This window comes from Vulpes vulpes, chromosome 11 (genome assembly GCF_048418805.1).
Source record: "Vulpes vulpes isolate BD-2025 chromosome 11, VulVul3, whole genome shotgun sequence".
Classification (NCBI taxonomy): domain Eukaryota; kingdom Metazoa; phylum Chordata; class Mammalia; order Carnivora; family Canidae; genus Vulpes; species Vulpes vulpes.
The window spans coordinates 1074181-1101895 of NC_132790.1; the positions used below are offsets into that span (position 1 = coordinate 1074181).

Below are 27715 nucleotides of genomic sequence, written 5' to 3' on the forward strand. Positions count from 1 at the left end.
TAGAAGTAGAGGGTATTAATGCCAAGTGAAATAAGTGAGACAGATAAAGACAAACATCATATGATTTCATTTATGTGAAGAATCAAAAAAGTAGAAAAAAAAAAAAGAAATGAACAAACGAAAAACAGACCCTTAAAAACAGAAAACAAACTAATGGTTGCCAGAGGAGAAGTGGGCGGGAGGATGGATGATAGGTGAAGGGGACTAAGAAGTACAAACTCTCAGTTATAAATAAATAAATGATAGAGATGAAAAGTAGAGCATAGGGAATGGAGTCGATAATATTGTAATAATGCTGTGTTGTGATCGATGATGACTATACGTACCTTAGTAAGCACTGAGTAATGGTGTATAAATGTTGTGTACACCTAAGCCTATTCTAAAATTGTCTGTCACCTATACTTTAATAAGAAGATATGATTATTAGGAGATGGGCAGGATACATACTCCGCTTTGTCTCTAGTCATATGTGCCTTTAAGCAAACCACTTAACCTGTCTAAGCTAATCGTTTCTACAATTGTAAACTGAAGAGAGAATACAGTCTGAAGATTCCTGATAGATAACAAATTACACCCAAGAAAAATGATAAAATTTTAAGATCCTTCTGAGAAAAGGAGACTATTTGAGGAATAAGAGACCTTGGAAAAACTGAACTGGAACTCATCACCTTTAGAAATAATAATATCTAAGAAAATCCAGTTTTGCTATGATAGTGAAATATAATGGAGACCTATGCTTATTCTATGATTGCTTAGGTCATAATCAAGTGAACTACTAAGATGTTTCACAAACATGAATGCCCTAGTAGTACAAGAGCTTCTTAAAGAAGATGCAACTAAGTTACACTGCAGAATGACAGAGACAGGTTAAAAAAAAACAAACTATCACATCATTAAACCATATCCTCATATTTTTCTTAGAAAAAAATAACCTGGGGTCAAATGGATTTCAGGCACTCCCATTAAACCCTCTAATGTTGTAAACAAAAATCTAGATATATTTATTTACATTTTTATTGTGAAAATTAATCACACTGATAGATTTGCAGAGTTCGGGATTTGAGAGGTTGAAAAAGACTATTCTAGATTAGGAATTCAACATTCTATCCTTAGTCTGTGATTAAACTTTTCCATAGTCATATTTTTGTTACTTCATCTAACATACCTTTTCATTATTGGACAGCTACAACTAGCAAAAAACTGTGGTCCATATCAAATCAAAATCTGCCTCCAAAATTCTCATCTATTTTCTTGATTTCAGTCTCTAAAGCATGAGAGAACTCCATATTCCTGAAAATAGCTTTTTACATATTTGTAGACAATTTAGCTCCCAAATATTTTCCTTTTTCAGACTGATAACTTTTAAACAACAGAGCATAACTTACTATCCAAAATTTTCTCTAAAGGAATTCTGCAGAATTCTCACATACTTATTTACTTCAGTAAATTCTTAGAAACTGTAACTCATAAATTTTTTAAAAAATTATTTCTTAAACTATTGTCAAAATATTACTCATGGATAGATTTCAATCCATCTTTAAATTTTAGCCATAAGTCACTTTTGTATTTATTTTATTTAATGAATTCAGAAAGGATAAAGGCAGTAGTATCATTTAAAGTGGTACTAAAAATAGTTTTACATTAATTCAGGGGAAAAAGGGAGAAAATATGTAGCAGAGTGAAGTATAGCAATATATAAGACAGAATAAATTCCAAGGTAGTGAACCAAGCTCTATATAACTCAGCACCAAAATTCAATAATCATACAAGAGTATTACTTACGGATACAATTCTGAAAGCTGTTCGGCTATTGCATACGCTGTTGGGTCTCTGTCTAAGGCATACAGAGTAATATCTGACTCCTTCTGTAGAATGGCTCTCGTGTGTCCTCCTGATCCAAATGTCATATCTAGAAAAACCTAGCCAACACAGAAAAAGAAAATTACTACCTAACATGAATACTCATTGCTAGCTACATTAATTTCTAAAAGCACATAACGATTTTCAGAGCTGATAGCAAGTGGAAAAACAATTAAAACTGTTTTGCCTAGAGTTCAATTTGTAATACATGAGATCTAGATCAATTATGACTGACATGTCTGGAAGAAATGGTCAAGGTATCAGAAAATGATAATCTCTGGCACAGGCTGGTCAATTCAAGACACATTTACATTTCCTCCAAAGGTCAAAGCGGCCACAGCATTATGCTCCTAGCTTTTTAATGCTTTCCAGCACCTGACTGATAGTAGTATTTCCAACAATTTCTCATTATTTGGAAATAGCTTACAATTAGTATGGCTCACTTTACGTCAGTTTTTCTAAATGCTTTATATTACACAGGAAGATATTCAAGAATGCAAAGAAAGAATGAGAGAGGGAGAGAGATGGAGGGGAAAAGAATGAATATACCTAACAATAGTCACAGGACAAATTTTTAAAAATCTAAACTGGAACAGGCTCAAGGCTTAAGTCAAAACAACGAGGATAAATTCTAGCTTTGTCATGAGGTAGCTATATATCTTTGGGAAAGACACTTAAAATTCCAGTGTCTTTAGATTTACCCAGGCTCTGACAACAAAAAGAAAGTCAGAAGAAAGAAGATACCATCAATACCTATCTAACTGGTAAAGTGACATATTAATTGCTCCTATAAACTAAGACACTTTTGAGAGTATAAGATCTTCCAGGAATCATTTCACCAGACCAATAGGTTATTATGTACAGGGGCACCTATATTTCATGTCTAGATCATTCTAGAAAAACGGTAAAGTTAATTGGTTTTGAATAAACTTCTTGGCTATTTTTCTGGGCCACATTTTTAAGAAAATAGGTCTCAGTTGGGCAAGAAACCAGACCTGGACCATTAGAAACATACTTGTGAATAAGTTCATTGATTGTGGTTGACTTGAAAGTCAAGACACTCGAAGTGTAGTCTGATGTGTCCTTTCAAGAAGCTTTACTGGTATTATGAAAATAAAAATAATCATTCCAATCAAAAGGAATACTATGAAAAACCACATATGCTATAAACTTTTAAAAATATTTAAACATACAACTTTTCTAAAGTTAATGTGTACATTGCACAAGAAGGGGATATCCTGTAATGGATTTGAACATTTCCCTGCCCTGAAGGCTACAATTTACTTTGAGGAGAGTGGTCAGAAACAAGACACAAATATGCTTTGATTTTTTTGCTACCAGCTACCATGCTAAGTCCCATTCTCTGATCAAGTCCTCAAAAACATTAGCCTGTTACTTGAAAAATAATATGGAGGAAATCTTCAGATCAAAAATGAAAAGGAGAGGGATGTAAATTATAAGAGATGTAAATGTGGTGAAAATGTGCAAGCACTGCTTTTTAATGTAAGTATGCAATACAACTTAAGCTTGTACTTCCGTCACTGTTGGCACAAAAGACATGGCTACACACTCTTTTAAACATTATAAACGGTAATGCTAAAACACTTGAATTTATTATTATTATTTTTTTAAGTGAGACTTGAACTCAGGACTCTGAGATCCAGACCTGAGCCAAGATGGAGTCAGACACTTAGCCGTATGGTTAAGTCTGGTTGTTAAGAGTACGTACGTACTTATAATCTCAAGATCAAATAATTTCCTTTCCCGGTCTGTATAGTTATTTTACCTATCTATGAATAGGTAAAAATCTCCCACCTTACCATACCTCAGTTTTAAAGTTGCTATGGGTTTAGCATAATTTAAACAAAAAACTTCTCTAAGGCAAAAGTATAAATGACTTTCTTGTTATGCTCCAATATCAAGTCTTGTTATAAGCCTGCACTTAACTAAGAGTATAGCAAATAAAATAATTTGCATATGATTACCTTATCCCAAGCCAGTAAAGTTCCAATCAATAATTAAAAAGAAAAATCCTCATCATTAAAAATATTCTGGAAAATGTGAGATGATGATTATAATTTACATGATTATTTTTTAATATATCATGATTATGCCCTTGGAGATGTACTGACAATCAGGGAAGTTTCCATGGGGGGGAAAAATTATTACCAGTTAAGTGTAACACAAAGCAAAGTGGGAAAGTGAGAGACATGGGATTTGTAAAACTACAAGTGAACCCCACCATATGTCCTAGGTTAATAGGTGATTGAAGTCATCGAGACGTTTTAAAATTCTAATATACATTGCTCACTAATGTAGGCCTTGTGAATTAACCAGCACTACAACTGAAAAGGGAGTCAATTAGTCTCTCTCTTCTCCTGAGTCATTAACATGATATAAGACTACATTTTTAAATTTGTACAAGTTGATGATAAAATAAGACCAGACAAATGCACACGAAGAAATAAATCTGAATGTTTCAAAACAATGCTTCTGTAGGTCTCATCTACATGTACGCCTGTATATTCATATGTATATGTTATACCCCAGGCACACATGGAGCTCTTTCTTTACAATTACCTGATATGATTTATCTAAAACATAAAACTCATATTTGATACCAAGAGTTTATTCTGACAATGTTACTTTCTCACCTGTATAACCCTAACCAAATTGTGTTAACTCTCTGAGCCTCAGCTGTTTCATCTAAGAGGATAAAATGTACCCCCGTTTACTTCACAGATTATCTTATTTCCTCCTTACAACTACAGAGTAGGTGTTATTACATTTATATACATACAGAAATTAAGATTATAGTAAACTAGTAAGTGGCAAATGCAGGAACTAAATACTGGTATATATGGCTCTAAATCTGTTTTTTCCTCCCACCACTCTACTTCTGCATTAAATCAATAAGGTCTGTATTTGCTCAATACTTATGGTTTACCAAGCATTAACGTTTTTCCTACTTGGTCTAACAAAAGCTTCGTAAGTTAAGTATGGACAAGTGGCATTATCCCCATTTTTGCAAGTACAAAATTAAAGTGCAGAGAGATAAGGTGACTTGCTTAAAATCCTATTACTAGGAAGTGAGGGCAAGATAATTCTAAACCATGTGTCACTAACTCTAAATTTTGTGCCCTTTGTGAAAGAAATAAAAAGAAAAGGGAGGGGGGCAAGCAAAAGAAAGACATAAAGTGGATGGATGGCATAGAAAAAATCATGTCAGAAATAGCTTTAGAAAAATTATGCTAGAAAACTTTTTTTATAGATCACTCATTCCCACTGGAACTTAGGCTCTCAGACACCATGTCTTAATCTTTGTGTAGCAAGATCACTCTGGAGACACATGTGTTTCTTTTTTTCTTTCTCTCCCCCCTCCTTCTCTTTCAAGCAGGTGCCTAGGTATTCAGAGCTTTAGAATATATGTTCCTTGAGGACTTCTGTGTGGCACAAAGAAGTAAGTATCTTTCCTATCATCTGGAGACAACCATTTTCCTATCGGTTAGTATTTCTTAAAAAAGCTCAGAAACAATACTAGTGATCCTGGGTAGGTTAGTGTCTTTAAAGAAAAGAGAGAGAGATTTCACTGAAATTGAGAAGAAAAGAGATGGGAATGATCAACAAATTCCATGAAGGTGCAGGGCTAATGAAATGACTGACAGATGACAGGATCTCAAAGTTGTCTTTGAGGGTGGGCCCTCAACACAGGGCTCCCAGTGCTCCCAGAGATTTCCGTACCCCTCTTTGGCACAGAAGCAGGTCCTAGAGGGCCTTTACAGGTTACAACAAAAGGTATCTCAAGGGGAACTAAGGGTGGAATGAGGTGAGTAATGAGATGCAGGGCCTCCTCATACCCCATGTGGGGTAGAGCGCATGAATGAGATTGACGGCTTCTCAGCACAGGGAGATAAGGGCTCAGAATCAAAATGACAGTGACTTAAAGAAAAAAATAAACATTTGAGGGAAGATTCATAACTACAATTCTCTAACTTTGCCTCCACTTTAACAGCATCAATGCCCAGTAGTAGATGCTTAGTAAATATTTAGTGATGCGATATGAAAAAGGGCTCAGCTTCCCAAGGTAACTCTGATAAAATCAGCAATACTCATTCGTGCACATGGATTTAGAAGTACTCCTCAAGATAGCAGCTGCATTGCCACAGGACCGCAGGAAATAGTCACAGGGTATCCAATGTTTCGGAATCATTTAACATCAATATGTTTCAAATATCACAAGTTGATTCATTAACGAAAAGAACTTTTTCAGAACATTATGATCTGATATTAATAGTATTATGTAACTCTAATGCACCATGTTCTTATTTGTTGATCAGAATCCTTTACATTTGAAATAAGAAAATGAGAATTTCTCATTTTAGGTAGCTCTTCTAATCAGAAACAACTAAATGACATTGTATCCACGTGGTCCTCTACATGCAGAAATGACTAGGTTCCACCTTGAACCGTGATGAGTCACACTTGAAGAGTTGAGCTCCAGCTGGGACTCTGATAATGAACAGGCACAGATGCAGAATGTCAGAGCTGAGGGGGACATAACACACTCTTTATTCCACCTCCTCATTTTACTTATGAGGAGACCAGGGCCCAAAGAGGGCAGAGCTGATACCAAAACATAGATCCTATGGTCTTTCCACTTTATCTCATAATATTCCGTCACTGGAATTAAACAATCACACTGAAACAAACAATCATTCTTTGAAAAAGTTTTTTTTTTTCTTACTATGAAGACAGATATATGTGGGAACTTTGCACCTTCAGCCTCCAACACAGTTGAAAACAATCACTGCTCTACCATTCTAAATTGATTTAAGACTTTATGACAATAAATCTGTTGGATTCAATTGCAAAGACAATTATGTTGTATGCATGGCCTCAGATAAATATGCGCCCGTTACGTATAACAGCAGCTGGGGATGACTGACTTCTTGACAGGTTACAGTTTTCAAACTGATCTTGAAATTAAAAACAAAGAATTAAAATACTTAAATCGTAGACCTATGGGTAGGTGGAGCTAGAAGGACCCATAGAAATAATCCAAGTTGAGTCCCATTTATATCTATTGCTCTCTCTAGAGAATACTTAACACTAGTTTTACATCTCTCAGATATGATATCCTGTAAGATATAGTTAAGGCTGCTTTCTGAAGGGAGAATTGACAGAAATCAAGGGATTCACTCAAGATTCTCCTGCACAGACTAGATAATTAAATGATTTTTGTTTTTCCCAATCCAACAGTTCTAATCATCAAAATTTTTACACTGGAACAACACTGTTAAAATTGGACATGAAAACATTTTTAGCCCTGAACAGCACGAGGGCAGATCCTTCAATTTCATTTTCCTAATGTTGATTAGTCATTTCCAATCTGTGCAAGATTTTTAATAGTAAGTTCTCATCTGAATTTGGAAACAATATGGCCTGATTTCACTGAAAAAATTTCTTCCTATGAATATTTTCTTCTCTGGCAATTACTAATTTTGAATTTCTAGAATTGAAATGTTTTTGAGAGAATTTTGGTAAACTTCATCTATTTGCAACAGGTTTCATTTTGAAATACTGAAATGTCTCAGGCATATACTTAATCTTCTGGATTTTTTTTCAGGAGGTAAATTAAAATGTATGACATGGATTAATAATCTGCATGTTTACTGAACATTCAGTAGAGATAAGGTCACAAGAGGTAATAATACCTTGAGATACTAAGTTTTGGGCCTTCCAGTTTGGTGAGGGAATTTAGATGCACACAAATAATTACTAGTAAAAAGAAATCAGCAATATAAGAACAGCATAGATAACCTTTTACAGGGAGTGAAAAAACATATTTACTTCAATCAGTAGTGAAAAGGACAAAATTGGAGTAGGTTACAATCCAGCTGGGCCTCAAAGGCCGGGCAGAAGTCAGAGAGCACCCTTTCTTCTCACTCTTCCATATTCTCCAAATTCAGTTAGCTAGTTGACTTTATGTTAAAACGTCCTAAATTTCTCTGCTCCCATTTTAAATCCAGGCCCCTTTATTTCTTTGCTTCACCCCTGCAATAGGCTCACACTCATGTCAGTACCTCAGTCTGACTTCTGATTCTTCTTCTTACACTGTTAACTGGATCTTCTTTCTGAAATCAAATTATAGCATAGGACCTTCCTCCCCTCAAAACTCTCCAAAGCTGCATGACAGGATCCAAATTTCTAGGCATAATAATATTCTTCAAATTCTGATCTCTGCATTTCTGTCAAACATTATCTCCTGCTCCTCACACATGAATTTTACAATATGTTCTCTAGCCATACAGTTATAATATATAATAAAAGCACCTGCAATTATCAAACATGTGAAACTGTCTGATGGCTTCTCTACCTTTTCGGTTTGTTGCACCACCCTCAAATTGTATTCTCAAACAATTATGAGAATTCTGATGTCCACAGCTCTATTCCAAGATTTAGAAACAGGACAGTAGGCCGAAATAGTCATGGTCATTGCTCTTACATAGTTTTCAGCTGGAGGCCTTGTTGGTATCTTTAATATATTGTTCTTTCTTTCTAGAATACGCCTCTAGAAGATGGCCGAAACATTTGTGTCCCAGACACCAAACAATGCATGATACAAAGTATAATCAGTAAATTAAATATTAAATATTAAATAAATAAGCAAAATCAAAGAGAATTAAATCTCAACAAAGGCACAGACATATCCATGGAAAGGATATGTTATGTGGAGGGAGAGCAAGTTTGACTGGAACGCAGGATGTATTACAAGCAAAGAGTGGAAAAGAGAAAAAGGAACTAGAAAATAATGCTAGAAGGTTATGTAAAGTCAACTTGTGCCAGTCCTGAAAGGCCAAGGTAAGTAATTTGCATCATACTTGCTAAATAATGAACAGCTCTGAAGACTTCTTAAGTACAAATAATAATATAACTGCCAAGAGTATTAGACTGTGAGAATGTAGTGGTGACATGGTATAGAGCAAGCACCCCGGTAAGAGGACGCACAGCCTGACCTGCCAATAGGAATGGAGAGTAATAGTGATAATAGCGACGTATAACACACTTACTGAATGCTTATTTTACACCAAAAGTGGTGCCAAATATTAGATCTGCATCATTCATTATTTTATACATAGGCAGAAACACACACACACTCACTCACTCATTCACTCACATTCACAGTTAAGTGAAATGGGATTTTCAAAACCACCCTTTATGTTACTCTTATTTTTATTACTCTTTTACAGGAGAAATGGGAGACTAAGAGACAGTTAGGTGAACTGAGGCACAGCTACTGTCGGTTGCAGACAGATTTTAAAAACAATTCTGTCTCCTGAACCTGTGCTCCTAAGTACTTTGCTTTTTTCTCCTAAGAACTTTGCTTTTAACAGACTGATTAGAAGCACTGAGGGGAGAAGTGAGAAGTAAGAAACGACGACCAAGCACGCGATGTGAGCACCTAGGCGTACAGGAGACGGCATTTACTGTGCACGAACTCTGCCAGCACGCATTATGCCACACACTTTAAAAACTTGGCCTAATTTAATTCTTACAACAGACTGTATGGTACATAAAATAATTCCATTTCACAGTTGAGTATATCAGAGCCATTTACTTAGGACAATTAGAGACAGGGGCAGAAATAAGCATTTCCTTCTCTTCCCTGCCACCCTGCTACTCCGCCTCCGCCACCTCCCAATTAGTGTTAGAACAGCCACGGAACAACTTCTTACTCTAAAATAGAGAAAATCAGAAGTATGAGAAGATACAGGCAGCTTGACAGGGAGAACAAAGGTTTGAGAATTCCATGTGGGAATAGAGGGACTCTTTGTAGTAAACTTGAAACAGTGAAGTGAGGGGCACTGCTGAGGAGAGATTTTGAAGAGAAAAATAATAATAAAAAGGTGGAAACCCAGAAATGTAATAGGGCCAGTTATAACAGCATTAATCCACAGTGGAAGGAAGAAGTTTCATTTCCTAAAATACTTAAAGAACACTAAGTTCTAATTATACTTTTGAAGTTCATCCTAGTCAAAAACCTTGATACATTTTTTTAAAAAATAATATAAATTATTTTCATTATATATCCAACTTATATTATGCAGCCTTTGGGAATACTGCACCCCAAATGCAGTACCTGGCACACATTTACCAAATGCAACAGAAAGGAGCACTGTGATATAATTAGTGAGGCCTATGTTAAGAAAAATAAGCTAGTGACTTGGACACAATAGGATATATATGATAAAATGGATATTCTGACTTTAAAAAATCACTAGAAGCAGTTATCTGGTATAGGGTGTCACTGGAACATTTGCAATTGCCAAGGCAAGCTATTGCTCCACCACCGGGAACTGAATCCCGCAAGGCTATCACTGACTTCTCTCAGGCTTTACTTATGTCTCTGTCTAATCTACTGACAGGTAGACATTTGTCAAACTGATGCATCTACAGGCTGGAAATAAATTAGAACATATAACTGAACATAGAAGGCTACCGACCTTATGGTCAGCTAACACTCTGAACAAACATTTTTCCTACCAAATTCCTTGATTTATTATTGTCTTCTCAAGCTCTGTTGACTATCTGTCTGCTACATGCTTATTTTGTTTTATTTGTAACTATTACATGGGCTTATGTAAAAGGAAAAAAAAGTCTCAAAAGAACATAAAAGTTATACCACAAACAAAACAATCAATGCATTGCAATAAATTTATCTCTTTTCCCATTTTATCAAGAGTATTGGTGGTACTATGACTCATTCTGCCTAAATTCTGCAAACATTTCATCTTGTAGCTTAAATTCCATCCTATTCACAACAGAAATCCTTACTTGTCATAACAAAACTTATTTCTCTTCATTAGTATGTACACATATTAAACTAAATAATTAGACTATTCATCTTTCTTGGTGTTAAATAGGTTTGCTCTTATCTGTAACATGGAGGGATTCCAATCAGAAGTCCCAACCATGTACAATGGACCACTCCTTGATCTGCTTGCAAATACAACGTTTGAATTAACACAAATAGCTAAAAATAATATGGCATGAGTAGTCTCAATAAGCTTAATTTCACAGACTTTTCTGGCCCAGACAATGCCAATCTGCCAGCATCTTGTTTAATAAGAAAAAGGTTTTATATATAACATCAAGAAAGTCCTATAACACATTCTGGACACACTTTTTCTGAGAATGCCAGATGTATTTTCTTCTAAGAATTATTAAAAATATAGATTGTTTATAGTATTTGGAAAAATAATGTGAAAATAATGGGATTTTGAGCTCTTTAATCACTATGTTCAGCAAATGCTCTTTTCAAACTTTTTTTTTTTTGGTCGGGGGACACAAGTTATTTTACTGATGGCAGTTTCAACATGGTCCCAACATTAAATTCTTATCAGCATTAAAATAAAACTAATGATGGCAAGATTTTTAACTATTTGGCCTCCAAATAACATTAACTTTACACAAATCAAAGTATATATATATATATATATATATATATATATATATATATATGTCTTGATAGGTCTTGGTGTCCAATCCACGGTGTGCACACGTGTGCATATGTCCACAATGCAGGGACATGTGTATGCACATGCATGCATATGTATAAAAGCAGGTGAGTAGAAACTGCCCTATTATTTAACTTGTTTAAACACGTGACTCAAGGAGGACAAGTTTCCGACTCAGAATACACACTACACTACCATGAATCATTACACGAAGTAAATGTTAGGAAGTAAAATTTAAAAAGAAAGAGTTTCATAGGTTAGTAAGAAAGAAATTCATCAAGAACGAGTATTTAAATAATTCAAAATAATCAGAAGAGGTAGGTTCAATAAAATGCCTAAATATTTTAGAACTGCTTTCGTTACTTTCAAGTATTATATGAACTGAAAAATAAGATATAAATAAGGCAGCAGGGTGTAAAAGGAGGAGACTGAAGGTCAGAATATCTAGTTTCTTGTCCAGATTCTATAATTTAATTGCCATAAAAGTTGGGCAAGTTACTTAACTTTTCTGAACCTCGATTTCCTCATGTGCAAATGGAGATTAAGTACACATGCTACCTCATATCACCAGTTTATTAGGATATGGAAATAAGACAATATGCATAAAGGGAATTTGAAAATGGTGTAGTGCTATTTAATAATATTATTAATAAAATGCACCTTAAGAAAATAATTTTTCACAAAGGCCTAAATTCTATAATTTATACTAAATACAAAAGTAATTTGGCATAAAAAAACAAACGCTTTATGGCTTCTGAATTTAAGGAAACACTAACGGAACTTTCAGTTGGCAGATGGTCTTCAAAAGGATCCTCCAATGTAACCCTTCTAGGGGCGCCTGGGTGGCTCAGTCAGTTAAGCATCTGACTTTGGCTCAGGTCATCAGGGATGGAGCTCTATGGGGCTCTGTGCTCAGCGGGGAGTCTGTTTCTCCCTCTCCCTTTGCCCTTCCCTTCACTTGTGCTCTCTCTCGCTCTCTCCCAAATAAATAAAATCTTGAAAAAATAATAATAATGTAAAACAAAATAATAATGTAATGCTTCTAGAGGGAGAAATTTCAAAGAATTTTAAATGGAATAAAAATTACCAATGATGTATCTGAAATAAGAGAATTTCATAATTAGTCCATCTTTAGTATGTCTTAAAGATAAGAAAATATCTTCAAATTATCTTTTAATTCAGCCAAAATAAAAAAAAATAGTTTACTAGATGATCTTTAGATATTTATTCTTTTTTAAATCTTTTTCTGAGTATAGTTGACACACAATGTTACATTAGTTTCAGGCGTACCACACAGTGATTCAACTTCCTTTTATTATTGTGCTCTAACATCATATATCACAGTGTGCAAACAATCCTGTCGAGGGACAGCCTGGCAGTGGTGCAACTCTAACTGACTGGTACTCTGACGTATGACTAGGAACAAAGCATTCAAAAACTCTAAAGTTTTAACTGACCCAGAAGACTATTGATTTTCAAAGTGGTCAGTTGACTCAAAGGAAACAATGTTCATACTAAAATCAATTAGCTAATTATCTGGACGGTGAAGAAAAGTGATACACTTATTGTAGGAATTTTGTATGCAGAATACAGAATTTTGGAGTATAAATTCTTTATGTCCTCATGGACATTCAGTCTACTTGCACAGACCAAACACATATTAACAAAATGATTAAATAGTAAGAAAGAAAATTCCAGGCATGCTAATAAAAGCACCAGTGTATGATTACATGGCAGTATTAACAAGGGCTAACTATGTTGCACAGAAACCAATACTACTCTACGCAGTCATGGCCTGAAAAAGTCAAGCCTGGATTATAACGAGCTAAGTATAATAGAGGGGAAAAGAAAAATGTGTGCCGGGGACAGAGAGAATCTAGAACAAAAGCAGAATATTATACCTGAATTATAAATTGATTCAAGTGTATGAAATGCAAGGTTTGTAATAAGAAATAGAATAGACCAGGTTAAATGTTAGACTGCTTAACCTTTCTAAGTATGCTTTCTTTAGTTATTAAATGGGGTTAAAAACACTGCCCTTACAATATTATAATGAGGATTAAGTGAATTTGTGTATAGAGTGCTTAGAATACTTCCTGGCCCTCAGGGAGTGCTCAAATAGTAACAATCACAACAACAAAAATGATTATAATAATACCTACTACTTTCACTGACGAAAAGCAGAACAGACGAGAGCCCATCCAGCCACAGGACTCGCACTGGGATAATAACAGATGGGGGAAGAAGAGGTCCATGTGAGAGAAATGACAGAAGGAATGCCACCAAACAGAAGTACTCAAAAGAACTAAAGCTTAGTCTGGATATAAACACTAAACTTGGAAGAAATGTTAAAGTTGTCACAAAACTTTCAAAGCTGCCTGCCTAAAAGAATAATGATAGTACTTGCTAAAAAGATGGTATCATCAGAGGAGATACTCTGTTTTTCAGGGAATTACCACGATCTCTCAAAACCTGACCCTCTAAAAATCGGAAGCATGAATTCATAAGCAGCAGCATTTCTCTTTAATACTCGTGACTATCTCTACTTTATCAATGTAGTTTTATATCTAAAGTAATGATAACAGGTTTTATGTATCTATGCAAGATGACTAGCAAAAACCTGGGGCATATTATAGTTAGACCCTTCTGTTACCACTACTAATAACAGGAAAGACTAACTCTTTCTACAAGTCAGACAGAGGGTTATTTACATAACAACTCCATGAGGTAGATGCTACTATTTATTTCCATTTCCTAGAGAGAAGTAACTGGAGAGCTTGCATGGTCAATCAACTACAGACTCGGTTGAATCCCTGAAGTCGATCCTTGGAGTTTATGCTCTTTTTTTTTTTTTTTAAATTTTATTTATTTATTCATGAGAGACCAAGAGAGAGACAGAGGCAGAGACACAGGCAGACGGAGAAGCAGGCTCCATGCAGGGAGCCCGACGTGGGACTCGACCCCGGGTCTCCAGGATCACACCCTGGGCCGAAGGCAGGCGCTAAACCACTGAGCCACCTGGTATCCCTGGAGTTTATGCTCTTAACAAGACCTCCTATAATGTCTTATAACTTGTTTTTGAGTAGCATAAATATCAGATCACAGCACTCCTCCTCTGCTCTAAACCTGATGGCTCCTGTCTCACAGAGCTCTTCAGAATGTGCCCAGCACACCTCTCCTGACCTGTCTCTCTCCATCTTCTACTCCTCTACTCCTGGATCACTCTAGTCCGATTACGGGAGCCCTCCTACCGTCCCTCAACTACAACTCTGGTCACAAAGCCTTTGCACTTACGAGGCCCATCTGCCTGAGCTCCTGCAGCCCAGATATTCAGGGCTGACACCGTTTTTCCGCCTTCTGTCTTCTGTTCTAGGTCTCCACTTAAATACAACATTCTTTGTAAAGCTGTCCTCAGTAAAACTGTTTTAAACTGTAACCCTTTTCCTACCCACCAACATTCATCATGTCTTGCTTCACTTCTCCTCCATAGCACTTATCCAATCTAACATAATCTAATTTATTCCTTTCTTTTTTATTGTGCTTATTATCTGTGTCTCATCACTAGAAGGCAAGCTCTAAAAGGGTACACAGGCTTGTATCTCTAATATGGGGAATAGTACCTGCCACGTAGAGCTGAGTAAATATTTGCTGAATGTATACATGGTTGAATGAATACAAATATATATTGGTAATTAAACAAAATTTGTTTTCAAAAGAAGAAAGGGGAAAAGGGAATTAGAATATTTATTTAATGTCTAATGTGTGCCAGGTAGTCTGCGGGGTGTTTAGCGTACTCACTACTCATCTAAATCTCCTGTGAGATAGAAAGTTCCCCTTTTTCATAGAATAAGAAACAGACTCTGAGATCAAGCAGCTTTTCCCAAAACATTGTTTTGTAGTAATGAAGTCCAGTTGTAGATAGTGGCTTTTTTGATTCTCAGGGTCCGTGAGCTTCCTGCTTTCTTACCCTGCCTCCTGTAAAGTATCTTAGGTGCCAGCTGAGGTTTACATATCTCATCTAGTAGCAGTCTTTAAAAACATTTGCATGTGTAAACATCATATTCATGTAGAGAGATGCAATTATAGGTTACTTTTCAAATCAGCTGTATCTCGATGATTAGTTTTATGTGTCAACTTGTCTAGGCTATAGCATCCCATCATTTACTCAAACACGAGTCTAAGTGTGTTGCTGTAAAAATATTGTGTGGATGTAATTAGCATCTAAAAGGAGTTGTCCTTAAGTGAGATTACCCTCCATAATGTTAGTGGGGCCACATCCAATCGGTTGAAAAGCATTAAGAGCAAAATTAAGGTTTCCTGGAGAAAGAGGAAATACTACTCCAACCTACAGCATTAACCCAGCATAAGATTCCAGCCCACCAGCCTGTCCTACAGATTTTGGCCTGGCTAGCCCTCACAAATGTGTGAGCCAATTCCTTAAAATAAATTTCTTGATATGTATGTATCTATCCTATTGATCCTGTTTTTCAGGTTCTGGAGGACCCTGACTTTCATAACTACTGCCTAAATGCCTGCAACAGTAAGTAGGACAAAACAGAAACTCCAAATGTAGACTTCCAGCAATGCTATGAATGTAGCAGGTGATAAGTATCTGCTAAGCAGAGATAAACAAAGAGATGGCTTACCTTAAAGTAGAAAGAAGAAAGGAAGTCTATAAAATCCTTAGAGAAAATATTATCTACCAGGAAAAGCTTCAAATAAACTTTAGATTGATATTAAGTGACTATCTTGTTTAATTTTTACAGTGTTATAAAAAACTCATTAGTTATCCAGAATTAGTGTTAATCTTATTTACTTTGAATCTTAGACTCACCATGGGTTTCTTTCAGGTCTTCTTTACCACAGGTATTGATAATAAGATATAACTCCCCACATAAACAACTCAATAGAGTCCTACCACAGTGCTAGAAAACACACGGGGCCCTCAAGGACCCTGAACATGGAGTTAGCAAAGGAAGTTCATTTAGAAAAAGGTTTCCACTCTAAATGACCTTGGAAAAGTCATTTAATAAGAATGAGTCCTAATACTCTTGCATGTGGAATAAAGAGATAATTCACAGGTAGACCATAAATCACTTAACAAATATTATTTTGCCATTAAACAGTAATAGCATGGCATCTAACTCTATCTCTAATGTGTTTAGAAATAGTGTCTTTCAACTGAAATTTAAATAAAACCTTGAAGAAAAAAGGAAAAAAACAAGTTTAAAAAAAAAAAAACTGTCTTTCAAAACACCGTATATCAAAAACCAGAAAATTAAGTCAAAATTTTTTATTTCCCATGAAAAATAATTACAAAGCTTGAAAGTCTCACTGTAAGAAATCTACCACCACTGAGTTCAATTGCAATGGGAATCTCAGACGCCTAGATTATAGTTCCTATTCTCGAACAGTTCATAAAACCTGTATTGTGTACTTCCTGTCCCTCCCCCAATTTTCACACCCCCACATTTCCAAAAAGTATGGTTGAAATACTTGAAGCAATAATCCAAAGTAATATAAATATTTTCAAAGCTATGAAGAGATACTTAAATGCCAAATATAAGTATTACTGCATGGGCCATTTAGGTTTCTAAACAATAATTATAACACGCAAATTAAGAATATTTTTAAGCCCCAGGGCTACATTATGTTAGAATACAAGGGAACAACCTCTTAAAACAAGACAAAAACTGTAAATTGCTATTAATCTAATAACAAAAGGAAGCTAGTCTTCCCAATGTATCTTCTTTCTTCTTTTCAACTGGTGCTTCTGATTACTTCTATTTATTAAACAACCAAAACAGCCCAAATTTTCAATCTATTCTAAATTAAATCATCTTAAATCATGCCCTGTGGAAATAAACATTAAACTAGATGAAAAGTCAATTTTTCTAACCATTCCTTCAATCCTTCACCTAAAATTAAATGCCTACCCTCCAATTCTAGATTTATGTTGCAGTAAACAGAACTATAAAACCAGTTCATAATCACTTAAAGCCTGGAAATCTTTTAGTTCTGCTAAGTTGTGTATTGTAATATGTGTTATCATTTGTTGTCCAACAATATCATTCATATCTTCATAATGCAAGTATTAAGCCTATTTATTTGATATACTTTTAAGAGAAGATACCACAAGACAGAGAAGATACGATCTTCAAATGAATATTCAATCCTGAAAAGACATACAAATAAGCAAGGAAGTTCAATTGCCTGTGTTTGAAGTAAAACATAATACTCCAAATAACCTCAGATGATTTGATTAATCATTAGGAAAAAGGCTTTGAATGTGTAAATACTAAATATAGCCAAGAGAGATGAGAAGCAGACTAACAGAAAATAATAAATATTAAACTGTTAGTCCAGATCAAGATAATTCTTCTTACTCTAGCTAGAAGGAGAAATCAGGGAGAAACAATCAGCACTTTCCGTTAAGATATGGTAGAGTCAGAACACAATGCTAAGCTATTTTCTATTTGTATTCACATGAGGCTTAAAAATAAGTCAACTTTGCCTTTCAAGAGTTTATCTAATTTCAGACATGTAATTGTTGTTACTTCTTAAAATATTTCTGTGCCAAAAGAACTGTTCCACAACATATTACCATTTGCTTTCTCATACTCAGAGTTCATAATTAAACAGTAGAATATTACCCACAAAGCCTGAAATAGCCATATAATATTTTTATACAAGGATTTTTAAACTGTGAAAATGACTATATTAACTATTCTACTGAAAAATTTTTTCCCAAAAAGATATAGCCTTTGAAAGGTAAATTTCTTTATACTGTATATAAAGAACAAGTAAAATTAGGTATTTTTATTCTTTAAGTCTCTACTCCAAGTTTTTTCTGTCTTCCAATTTTAGTTAATGGTTGAATTCTCAAGAAAATTTGGAAAAGTACCCCTAACACAAAAGAGGAAAAAAAGCAATTTGAATTACTCTGATACTCAAACTAATGACATTATAAGAAGAAAAAAACTTTCACAAATATCATCAACTTATACAGAGTAAATATTTTCTGTAAAATTTCAGACAAGGGGCACCTGGATGGCTCAGTGGTTGAGAGTCTGTGTTTGGCTCAGGGCGTGACCCCAGGTCCCAGGATCGAGTCTCACATTGGGCTCTGTTGCAGGGAGCCTGCTTCTCCCTCTGCCTGTGTCTCTGCTTCTCTCTCTCTCTGGGTCTCTTGTCAATAAACAAATAAAATTTCAGACCATTTCAGACAAAATTGTAAGTAAATATATTGTCACCGATTTTTAAATTATACTAGCAAGTGTAAAAACATTACAAGCTAGTTCATTTGTACAAAATGGTTTATAACTTCAGGGATAACTTTAAAATATAAAATTTATTATGATAATTATATGAAAGAAGCATCACTTGCCTTCAGGGGAAATAATATAGAGTCTCTCTACTGTCAAGCAAAATCATTATTAAGAGGCTGATGTTATAACTTAATTATACAGTATAATGTAAATAAAATCTAGGGTAATTCTCATTAGTGCCATTCTACATCTGTAACTTTGGACAAACAAGTTAAAACTAAAGTATATGAGCTAAGCATAGCAAATATTGCCTTACTCCATCATTACAATTGTTAAGAAAAAGTCCTCTTAATTTTTTTAATGAATGTTTTAATTTGTATTAAGTCACATTATAATTCTACCAAATGTAAATATTAATTGTGCCCTTTCTGTCATTATCATTTACCCAGGTTTTGAAACACATGTCAACAATCAATAAACACCTCATGTATAAGCATCATGCTAAGTTATTTATATTAAAATGTGGCCATGTGACTTCAGGAAGTCGCTTTACCTCTCTGACCTTAATTGCCCAAATGTTAAGGCAGGGGATTAAAAAAGGATAATCTCTTCATGTTCAAATATTCTGTAATTTTAAAATAAACAGGATCTAAACATATCTGACTATAAATTCAGAGAGATCTTCTCTGCATTTTTAATAAAATTAAATATACTTAAAATAATTGTTACAACTTAACATCATGTCAAGTGCGCTGGAAATTTAAATTCAAAGACTTAAGTAACCAAAAGATTGATAAATGCTTGAAATATGATTTTTACTACAATTTCCTAACATAAGTGATCTTAATTTTATATATCACTTATGAAAATATAAATTATTTTTGTTATTGCTAGCTATGGGGGGGGAAAGGCTCATGTGAGGAAGGGACTTTATTTATGTTCTAGAATGAATGCAAAAAGAAGCCACCTATTGCCCTTTTCTAAATAAACAGTTACTGCCATACACAAGAAGAGAACTATTAAGGGAAATTTAGATGCCAGAGGTCTCTCTTTATGAGAAGTAATCTTAAAATCATCAGTAATAAACAGTATTGAATCAACTTTGTATAACTATTGATCGAGACAAAAATTAAGGTAGTCAATAAAGTATAATCAACATTTAAGAGCAGATCAATTGCATTAACTCAAAATACAGAGCACTGCAGTGGGCTCTAGCAGGAGCCCTGAAAAGAAAAAATTATAAATCAATAACATCGCAAATATACATGAAATCTGTTTCAAAGAACTTTGTGGTAATGGCTTCATAACTAAGTGCTGTTGCAATAAAAACACAGCTGATTGTGATCAATTGGGAGTCATTTATTTTATTGAAATTTCCATTACAATGTTACTTGAACAAATCATAAAATACTCTTGTATGACATCCTACTGATATTTAATAAAATGTGAAGTTTAGTGTACTGGCTGGCTAATCACCACAGGGAATCATCGAATGGAAATGATTCACTCATGTAAGTTTACTCCTACAATCATTCACCAGTTGTCCATTTCAACTGATAAAAGTAGGGATGGAGTCAGGTTTTTAAACCGGTCTGTGTCATTTACTACCACTTCCTCCATACTTAATTGAGACTCTAATAAACTGACTCAGATTTGTTTACATTTGTCAAAATAAGAACTCGAGGGATAGAACTAAGGAAGGTATAAACAAAATTTAAAAAGTATTCAAATTAGAGCTTTCAGAAAATTCCTTGGGAGTTATTTCATGGTCTCTTTTGCCATAAATAATATTTGATATTGACTTTAGGCATAATCCTATCTTTAACTGTTATGACATTCTGTAGACTTTGTTTCTTTCTTTGGAAAATAAAAAATGAAGATACACAAGATGGAATGCTATTAAATTAAGCATACAAAAATCTCATTTGGTAGTTCAAATTACTAGTGACTTTGCAACAAGGTTTATATCCCCAAATTTCTACATAATTATGGAATTCTGAATCAACATTAAAGTTAAAGAAAGAAATGAAACTTGGAATTATGAATCAACGTTAAATTTAAAATTTCTTGTGAGCTTCTGAGGGAAATAAAAATTCAACAATAAATTTACTGGCATACTACTTCAGTCAGTTTATAATACCATCTATATTCCACACTTTATTACAAGTTTAAGTGTATTGTAGGAAATTAAACAATAAGCTGTATCCCTGAATTACATATTGAACAAATGATGATAAATGATATTTCATGAATGCAAACATTAAAAATAAGCTAAGATGAATGGGTTACTAAGAAGCAAGTTTATATATTTTTATGCTATCATTTATACAATCACAATTTCCTTTAGGAAATAAATATTTTATACTGAAAGAAGTTAGTGATGATATTTCCCACTGTAAAAAAACAAAAACAAAAAAACAGTAACAGAAAAATTGGTTATCTATATTTATATCACTAAAATGACTTTGGGTAAATTATAGTAACAACCATACTTCAATGGCTAAAAGTTACAGCTCAAGCCAAAAGCATATATGGGATGCAATAAGACTGAAAGTAGGCAGCTGCTTACAAACTCAAGTGAGTCCTAACGTAAGCTTTGCACCGATATTACCTACCACTTTTTGAAAGACATTTCATATCAGTTTCTTCTGTATTTCTATTCAACAATTTTTATTGTTACGAATATTACAAACTAGTAAGTTAACATTTAGGCATGAGTCAATTCTTTTAAACATTTGCTTGATATTATTAAATCATTTTTTAATTAACAGTAAATTAACTCCAATAACTGAATAATATCTGATTTGATATTTTTCATCTCTTAATAAATCTAAACAAAAGATTAAAGTTATTTAATAATTTTCATTGTTTAAAATCACAAATTAAAATACCATTTCTTGCCTTGGTTTAAAACTTTGTTAGAAGATTAAAATCTTTCCAATGATATATTTGAATTTATTTTCAAATAACATATGTGATTCATACATTGTTTGGTGAAGCAAATGCCAGAAATAGGCTGAGTCAACTACGATATGTCCCAGAATATTTTCCCATTTAGAAAGTTAATTGGATAAAATTTTGCGAAATGGTATTCATTATATTTTCAAATGCCATAAAAACTAGTATAAGGAAAGGCAATGAATAGAATATTAATCTAATCTGGCATGGGCCAGGGTTGGGGAAAAACTAAAAGGAGTAAATGGTAAAGAGGAAAAATACCCAAGAAAGCAATGCTTGAATATCTAAATTATAAACTCAAATACTGTAACATCAAAATTTAAGTTAGAGTCTACCATTTTAGAAAAGCAAAAATAAATTTTTTCCATAGATTTGATTCCTTAAATGTGTGGCATAAAACCTCAAACTTTCTTATACATAAAAAATACAGTAAAGCTATTCCCCCAAGTAATTGGTTAATTTACAATAACAGTTAAGCACTTTTAAGTAAAAATTAATCTAACTCTGATGTCAAGTACTTGGACAGGTGCCCACATATATAGAGTGGTGAAACTATCATCTTTAAAGACCTTTCCAGATCAGAATATATGCTTTTTTTCTTCTCTATTATTTTCCAAATCAGAAAATACTTGCTATTTTTAACACTTGAAACAATAAATAACAATGAAAAATGAATTGTGGCTTCCACTTCTTCCACCCAGTTACAGAGTTAGGAGTCCTTCTTGTTTGTACCTTGTTCTATACATGTGCAAACATAAATATATTTAAATATGCATATATAGATTTTCCCTAAAAAAGTAGCAAATTAAAATATAAATTTATACAATATGCCTAGGGTTGCAACTATAAGATAACTATGTTTTATTTTAGTAAGATGGACATTCAGAAAAAAACTGCATTTATTGTGTGCTTCCATGTCCCACGTACTATTTGATGCTTGTCTTCAATCCTCATAATGACCCTGAGTTATAGTTTGTTAACATCCTCCACCTCCCCTACCAGGCTTCTTTCATCCCTTCTAAAAGCTGCATGGTCTACCAATGCACAATCCTATAATTCTATTTAAGCATTTCTTGAACGATAAATTTTCAAACATTCTAAAAATCTCCAGCTACCGAACTGAAGACATACTCAAATTTCAGCTGGGATTTACTTAGCTACTCAAAGAGGGCCATAAGCAATGCAAAAATTTTACAAGCCCGCAGACTTCTGCTCAGAATCACCTCTGATCTGGAGAAACTTGTTACTTTAATATTCATTAATTATTATTTTTAAAGAATTAGCATACTTCACAGATTTCTGAAGCTTTCTACTATATACTTCTGAGATGTTTCCGGAAAGATTTATTTAAAGATATTCAGATTAAGCTCATTAAGAATAGTGTTGTTTTTCTATTTTTATGAGGTTTCTTTCCAAGTGTAATACTGTGTTCATCCTAATTGCTAGAATAAAAATATGTGGTTGGTAAAGTGCTTTATTTCTAAAACTACATACTTAAAGGTTAAACAGCATGCGTACATCTTCACGGTTCTACCATTCTATTCTATTCAAGGAATCTCCTTGCTTTTGACAAGTACATTATATACATGGATTAAGCTTACTTAACCTCACTATTCTCTCCCTAAATGAAAGTCTTTCTAAATGCTATATTAGTATTGTGTTGGCTAAAATTAAGATGGTAAAGGCAAATACTAAGGATAAATATACTTCATTTAAAAGATTTTACGTAGAATTATTATCCTACTAAATATTATCAAGTTTAAGGGATTTAAAGCTTTGTCCACACTATCACCCATGTCATTTTCCTTTTTTTTTTTTTTTTAAGATTTTTTAAAATTTTTATTTACGAGAGAGAAAGAGAGAGAGAGAGAGAGAAACAGGCAGAGGGAGAAGCAGGCTCCATGCAGGGAGCCTGACGTGGTCTCGATCCCAGGTCTCCAGGATCACGCACTGGGCGGAAGGCGGCGCTAAACTGCTAAACCACCAGGGCTGCCCACACCCATGTCATTTTCATCCATAATATAGGTACTATATATTATCATATATAATGAAAAGCCAGGCAATTATGATTATTTACACTTAACTTTTATGATACAACATGCTTTCATCTCATTATAAATCAGTAAAATGACTTTTATTATTAAAATAACATCCAAATTCATAAAATTACCTTTCCAAATGAGTTAGTAATAACACTGAAAATATTATTATGATGTATACAAAGAAAAGCAAATCTTAAGCATATAAATATTAAATCATTTTCTCATTGAATGTAAAACATTTTACAATTATTGAAAATAATACAGAATTCTGTGATCCAGGGTTCCTGTATTTGCTGTCCCTATAACATTATCTCTTTAACCCATTCCAAACAGGATTTCAATCCCAAACGCTTCCCCCAAGCATCTCCTCATGAAATCACCAATGACCTGTATCTAGGCAAAACTCAGTTCCTATCTTACTTGACCACAGCATTTCACAGAGGATGACTCATTCTTCAAATTACTGTCTTCCCTGGCCATGGCTTTAAATACCTTCGATAGCCTAACTTTTCATTTATTTTCTAGACCCAAAAACCCAAATGTCATATTTGTCATTTCTATTTGGATTTCTACTATGCATCATAAACTTAACACAGCAAAACAGAATACTTGGTTCTACTATATTTTAAATATATAGGTGCATATATAAATTTTTTAATGTTATATATAAATGTATATATATTATATATAAATGTGCATTTTTATATTTATGTATTAATTATGTCTTCCCTAGTAGATCATAAACTCCATGAAAACATGGATTTTTTTCTTGTTAACTATTATATCCTCAGGGCTGTGAAGAGTACCTGAAACATAGTTAGAGCTCTATAAATATGTATTAAGTGAATGAATAAATAACATACAGAATTGGAATGATTCCTTACTTTGCTTTTGCCCTGGGCTTTAAAATAATATGCAAAACAGTTTTAAACCTAAAATCATTAAGGGGTAATAACTGATTAATTGTTTTATCTCTAAGTGCATTACAGAACAATGGATTTCTTTTCTTTCATAGCAATTAAGTTGATCCTAATCAATAGTAAAAATGATGATGATGATGATATTAGCTACCATTCAATGGCTATCATGTGCTAGTTACATTTGAAGATGCTCTGTATGTATTTAATCCTAATAATAGTTCTAAAAGATAGGTATTATCATCCTGCCAAATGCAAAAAATGGTAGATATGGAAACAAAGCTCAAGAGTAAGCAACCTGGGCAGTTCAGGTGGCTCAATGGTTTAGTACTGCCTTCAGCCCAGGGTGTGACCCCGGGGTCCTGGGATCAAGTCCCACATCGGGCTCCCTTCGTGGAACCTGCTTCTCCCTCTGCCTGAGTCTCTGCCTCTCTCTGTGTGTCTCTCGTGAATAAATAAATAGAATCTTTATTAAAAAAAAAAAAAAGAGTAAGCAACCTGTCCAAGTTCTTTTAAGAGGTATGGTTGGGATTTGAGCCCAAATCAGTCTGATTCAAAACTCAATGCTGTTTTCACTTCTTTTTAATTTTGGTTTTTACTTATTTTAAATAGGATTCAATTTAATAAAAACAAATCCTATCAGTCAATGGCTACAACGTATAACACACTGCAGGACAATAAACAAATAGATATGATCCCTGGTCCGATAGAGCTTATTATATACAGTTTAAGGGACCACTAGAGATAGATTTCAAACCAAAAAATATTTTAAAAAAATATATTTTTTAAAAATAAAAATATATAAAGCATTATTTTATATTTTAAAAAGATGTAATTTTCTCCTAATACCTAGGTTAGCATTAAATACATTAAGTAAAATGTGGATTAAGTAGGATTCATCATTACAAACTTCTACTATATCTCCTTTACCCAGGACCACCTACCGGGGCATTTCAAAAGGTTTTCTCTGTCACACATTTGATGGAAAATGGCTTTCATTGCTTACATTCAGATACAGCTACGAGCCTACTCTGTAGGGAAGGTATAACTGAGTTTAATGCCTAACCAATAGTTATTATGTAACCTCTCTCCCCTATAATAACTATAATAACGTATATGAGCATATTTGCAAAATATTAAGTAATACTATAACATTAACTTGAATCAGCTATAATTTTAAAAATTTAAGTCAAATATTGCAAATTCTCCGTAGTAATGACAATGAGAATTCTAGTTGAGAATTATAAGCCAAGCACTGATTCAGTACTTAAATCTTTGCTCTTTAACTGTTATTAGTAACAAATTACAATTATGACTCATCAATGTCTTCCTACACATATGTTTGATACTTACCTTTATGTAGCAGATTAGTTATTCATGCCTCTGGGCATGAATATTTTCTTTATTATTTATCGTGCCTTTTGGCCATTTTCTAGCTCCACAGGACAAACAGGAAAAAAAGAAAATAAATTTACATCAGTCAATGTTTTTATCCTTGTAGCTATTCTCAGAGTTGAGAGGGGAAAAAACTAAAGCTAGTAAAAATATAAAAGATTTAGTGTGTGTGTGTGTGTAAATTTCATTTATTAATGTTTTTACTTTCTTCAACAGTAAAAGGAAACACTGGTATCAAACACTGGCAAATGCTATTTGCCAGAACTCTGTTTTTATCCAAGTCTTAGAGACCACCAGGAGAAGAAAAAGGCTTAAAAAATGAACTAAGATACCAAAGAACTGGGGAAAATTGGTGTTCAAAGTATGTTATTGGGCAGCCCGGGTGGCTCAGCGGTTTAGCGCTGCCTTCTGCCCAGGGCGTAACCCCAGGGTCCCGGGATCGAGTCCCCCATCGGGCTCCCTGCATGGAGCCTGCTTCCCCCTCTGCCTGTGTTTCTGCTTCTGTGTGTGTCTCTCATGAATAAATAAATAAAATTTAAAAAAATATATATGTTATTCTTTTTATTTGCATTGCTTATAAAAATCATCATTCCTATCTCATTTTTCTAAGGCTAATAAGATTATGATTTAAAAATACTCATGTCGGGGATCCCTGGGTGGCCCAGTGGTTTGGCGCCTGCCTTTGGCCCAGGGCGTGATCCTGGAGTCCCGGGATCGAGTCCCACGTCGGGCTCAAGGTATGGAGCCTGCTTCTCCCTCCTCCTGTGTCTCTGCCTCTCTCTCTCTCTCTCTCTCTCTGTCTCTCTCTCTCCTCTCTATGTCTATCACGAATAAATAAATCTTAAAAAAAAAGTATTCATGTCAATGATATTGAGTTTTTGTCCAAAAATAGTAAAAAGATTAGCACCCCAATTTTTTAATGGGCATGTTGAAAGACATACAAATAATTAAATGTCCAACTTTACATATAATAAGGGAATGCCAATTAAAACAAATAAAATACTCTTGACAAAAACGCATATTAACACCTACCCTTGAAGGAACAGGAAACCACCGCTAATACTGCAGGTAGATTATCACCTGGTAGGTGTTTTCAGGAGAGGAATTCAGTATTATGTACCAAACACCATAAAATGGTCTGTGCTGAGTAAGTGACATGAATGTACTAATGAGTTAACAATTTTCAATTGTTATTATTCAAATTATAAATAATAGCAAAACTAGAAACAAAGTGAATTTCTACTGATTGTCTAAATGTTTGTGATATATTTTCATAGAATACTATACAGCAAATATACACTGAATTTACATTTATTAATATGAAAAATGTTAATGATAAATTGCCACATAAAAAATGCTACTTTAAGAGCAGTGAATATGTGTATGTGTATGGATTTTAATATTGGTATAATCTTACTAAGCAATCATACTGCCAGGAAAGGTGGCTCTGAGTAGAATGCTGGGTAGGCAAATGATAATAGAAGCTAATGAGGCAGACAAGCATCAAATCATTTCTACCATTATGGAAAGTGAAAAGCAAGTAACTTGGGTTCAGTATTTCTGGTAAAGAAGTCAAAAACACTGAAAGTCCCAAATGAGAGATGTGATAAAATAGAAAAAAATTATAGTCAAGTCCTAAAGTCTAGTCCCATATGCATACAATGAACTCATGAAGCGTTATTTACCTTGGTTCTAAATCCATCTATCCACCCATCCATCCACCCAAAGTAATTTAAGCTATAACCTCTCTTCAGACT

The 27715-nt window shown here is 34.0% G+C and overlaps 1 protein-coding gene across 6 annotated transcripts in view; it reads right to left on the bottom strand.

The window, feature by feature from the left end:
• The window catches only part of METTL15 (methyltransferase 15, mitochondrial 12S rRNA N4-cytidine), a 173096-nt gene that overhangs the window by 92956 nt on the left and 52425 nt on the right, over positions 1-27715 (bottom strand). For all 6 annotated transcript variants that reach the window (XM_072725357.1, XM_072725360.1, XM_026018605.2 and 3 more), the window contains exon 3: positions 1783-1919. In XM_072725357.1, the coding sequence (XP_072581458.1) occupies positions 1783-1919 (137 nt within the window). The remainder of the gene's footprint in view (positions 1-1782; positions 1920-27715) is intronic.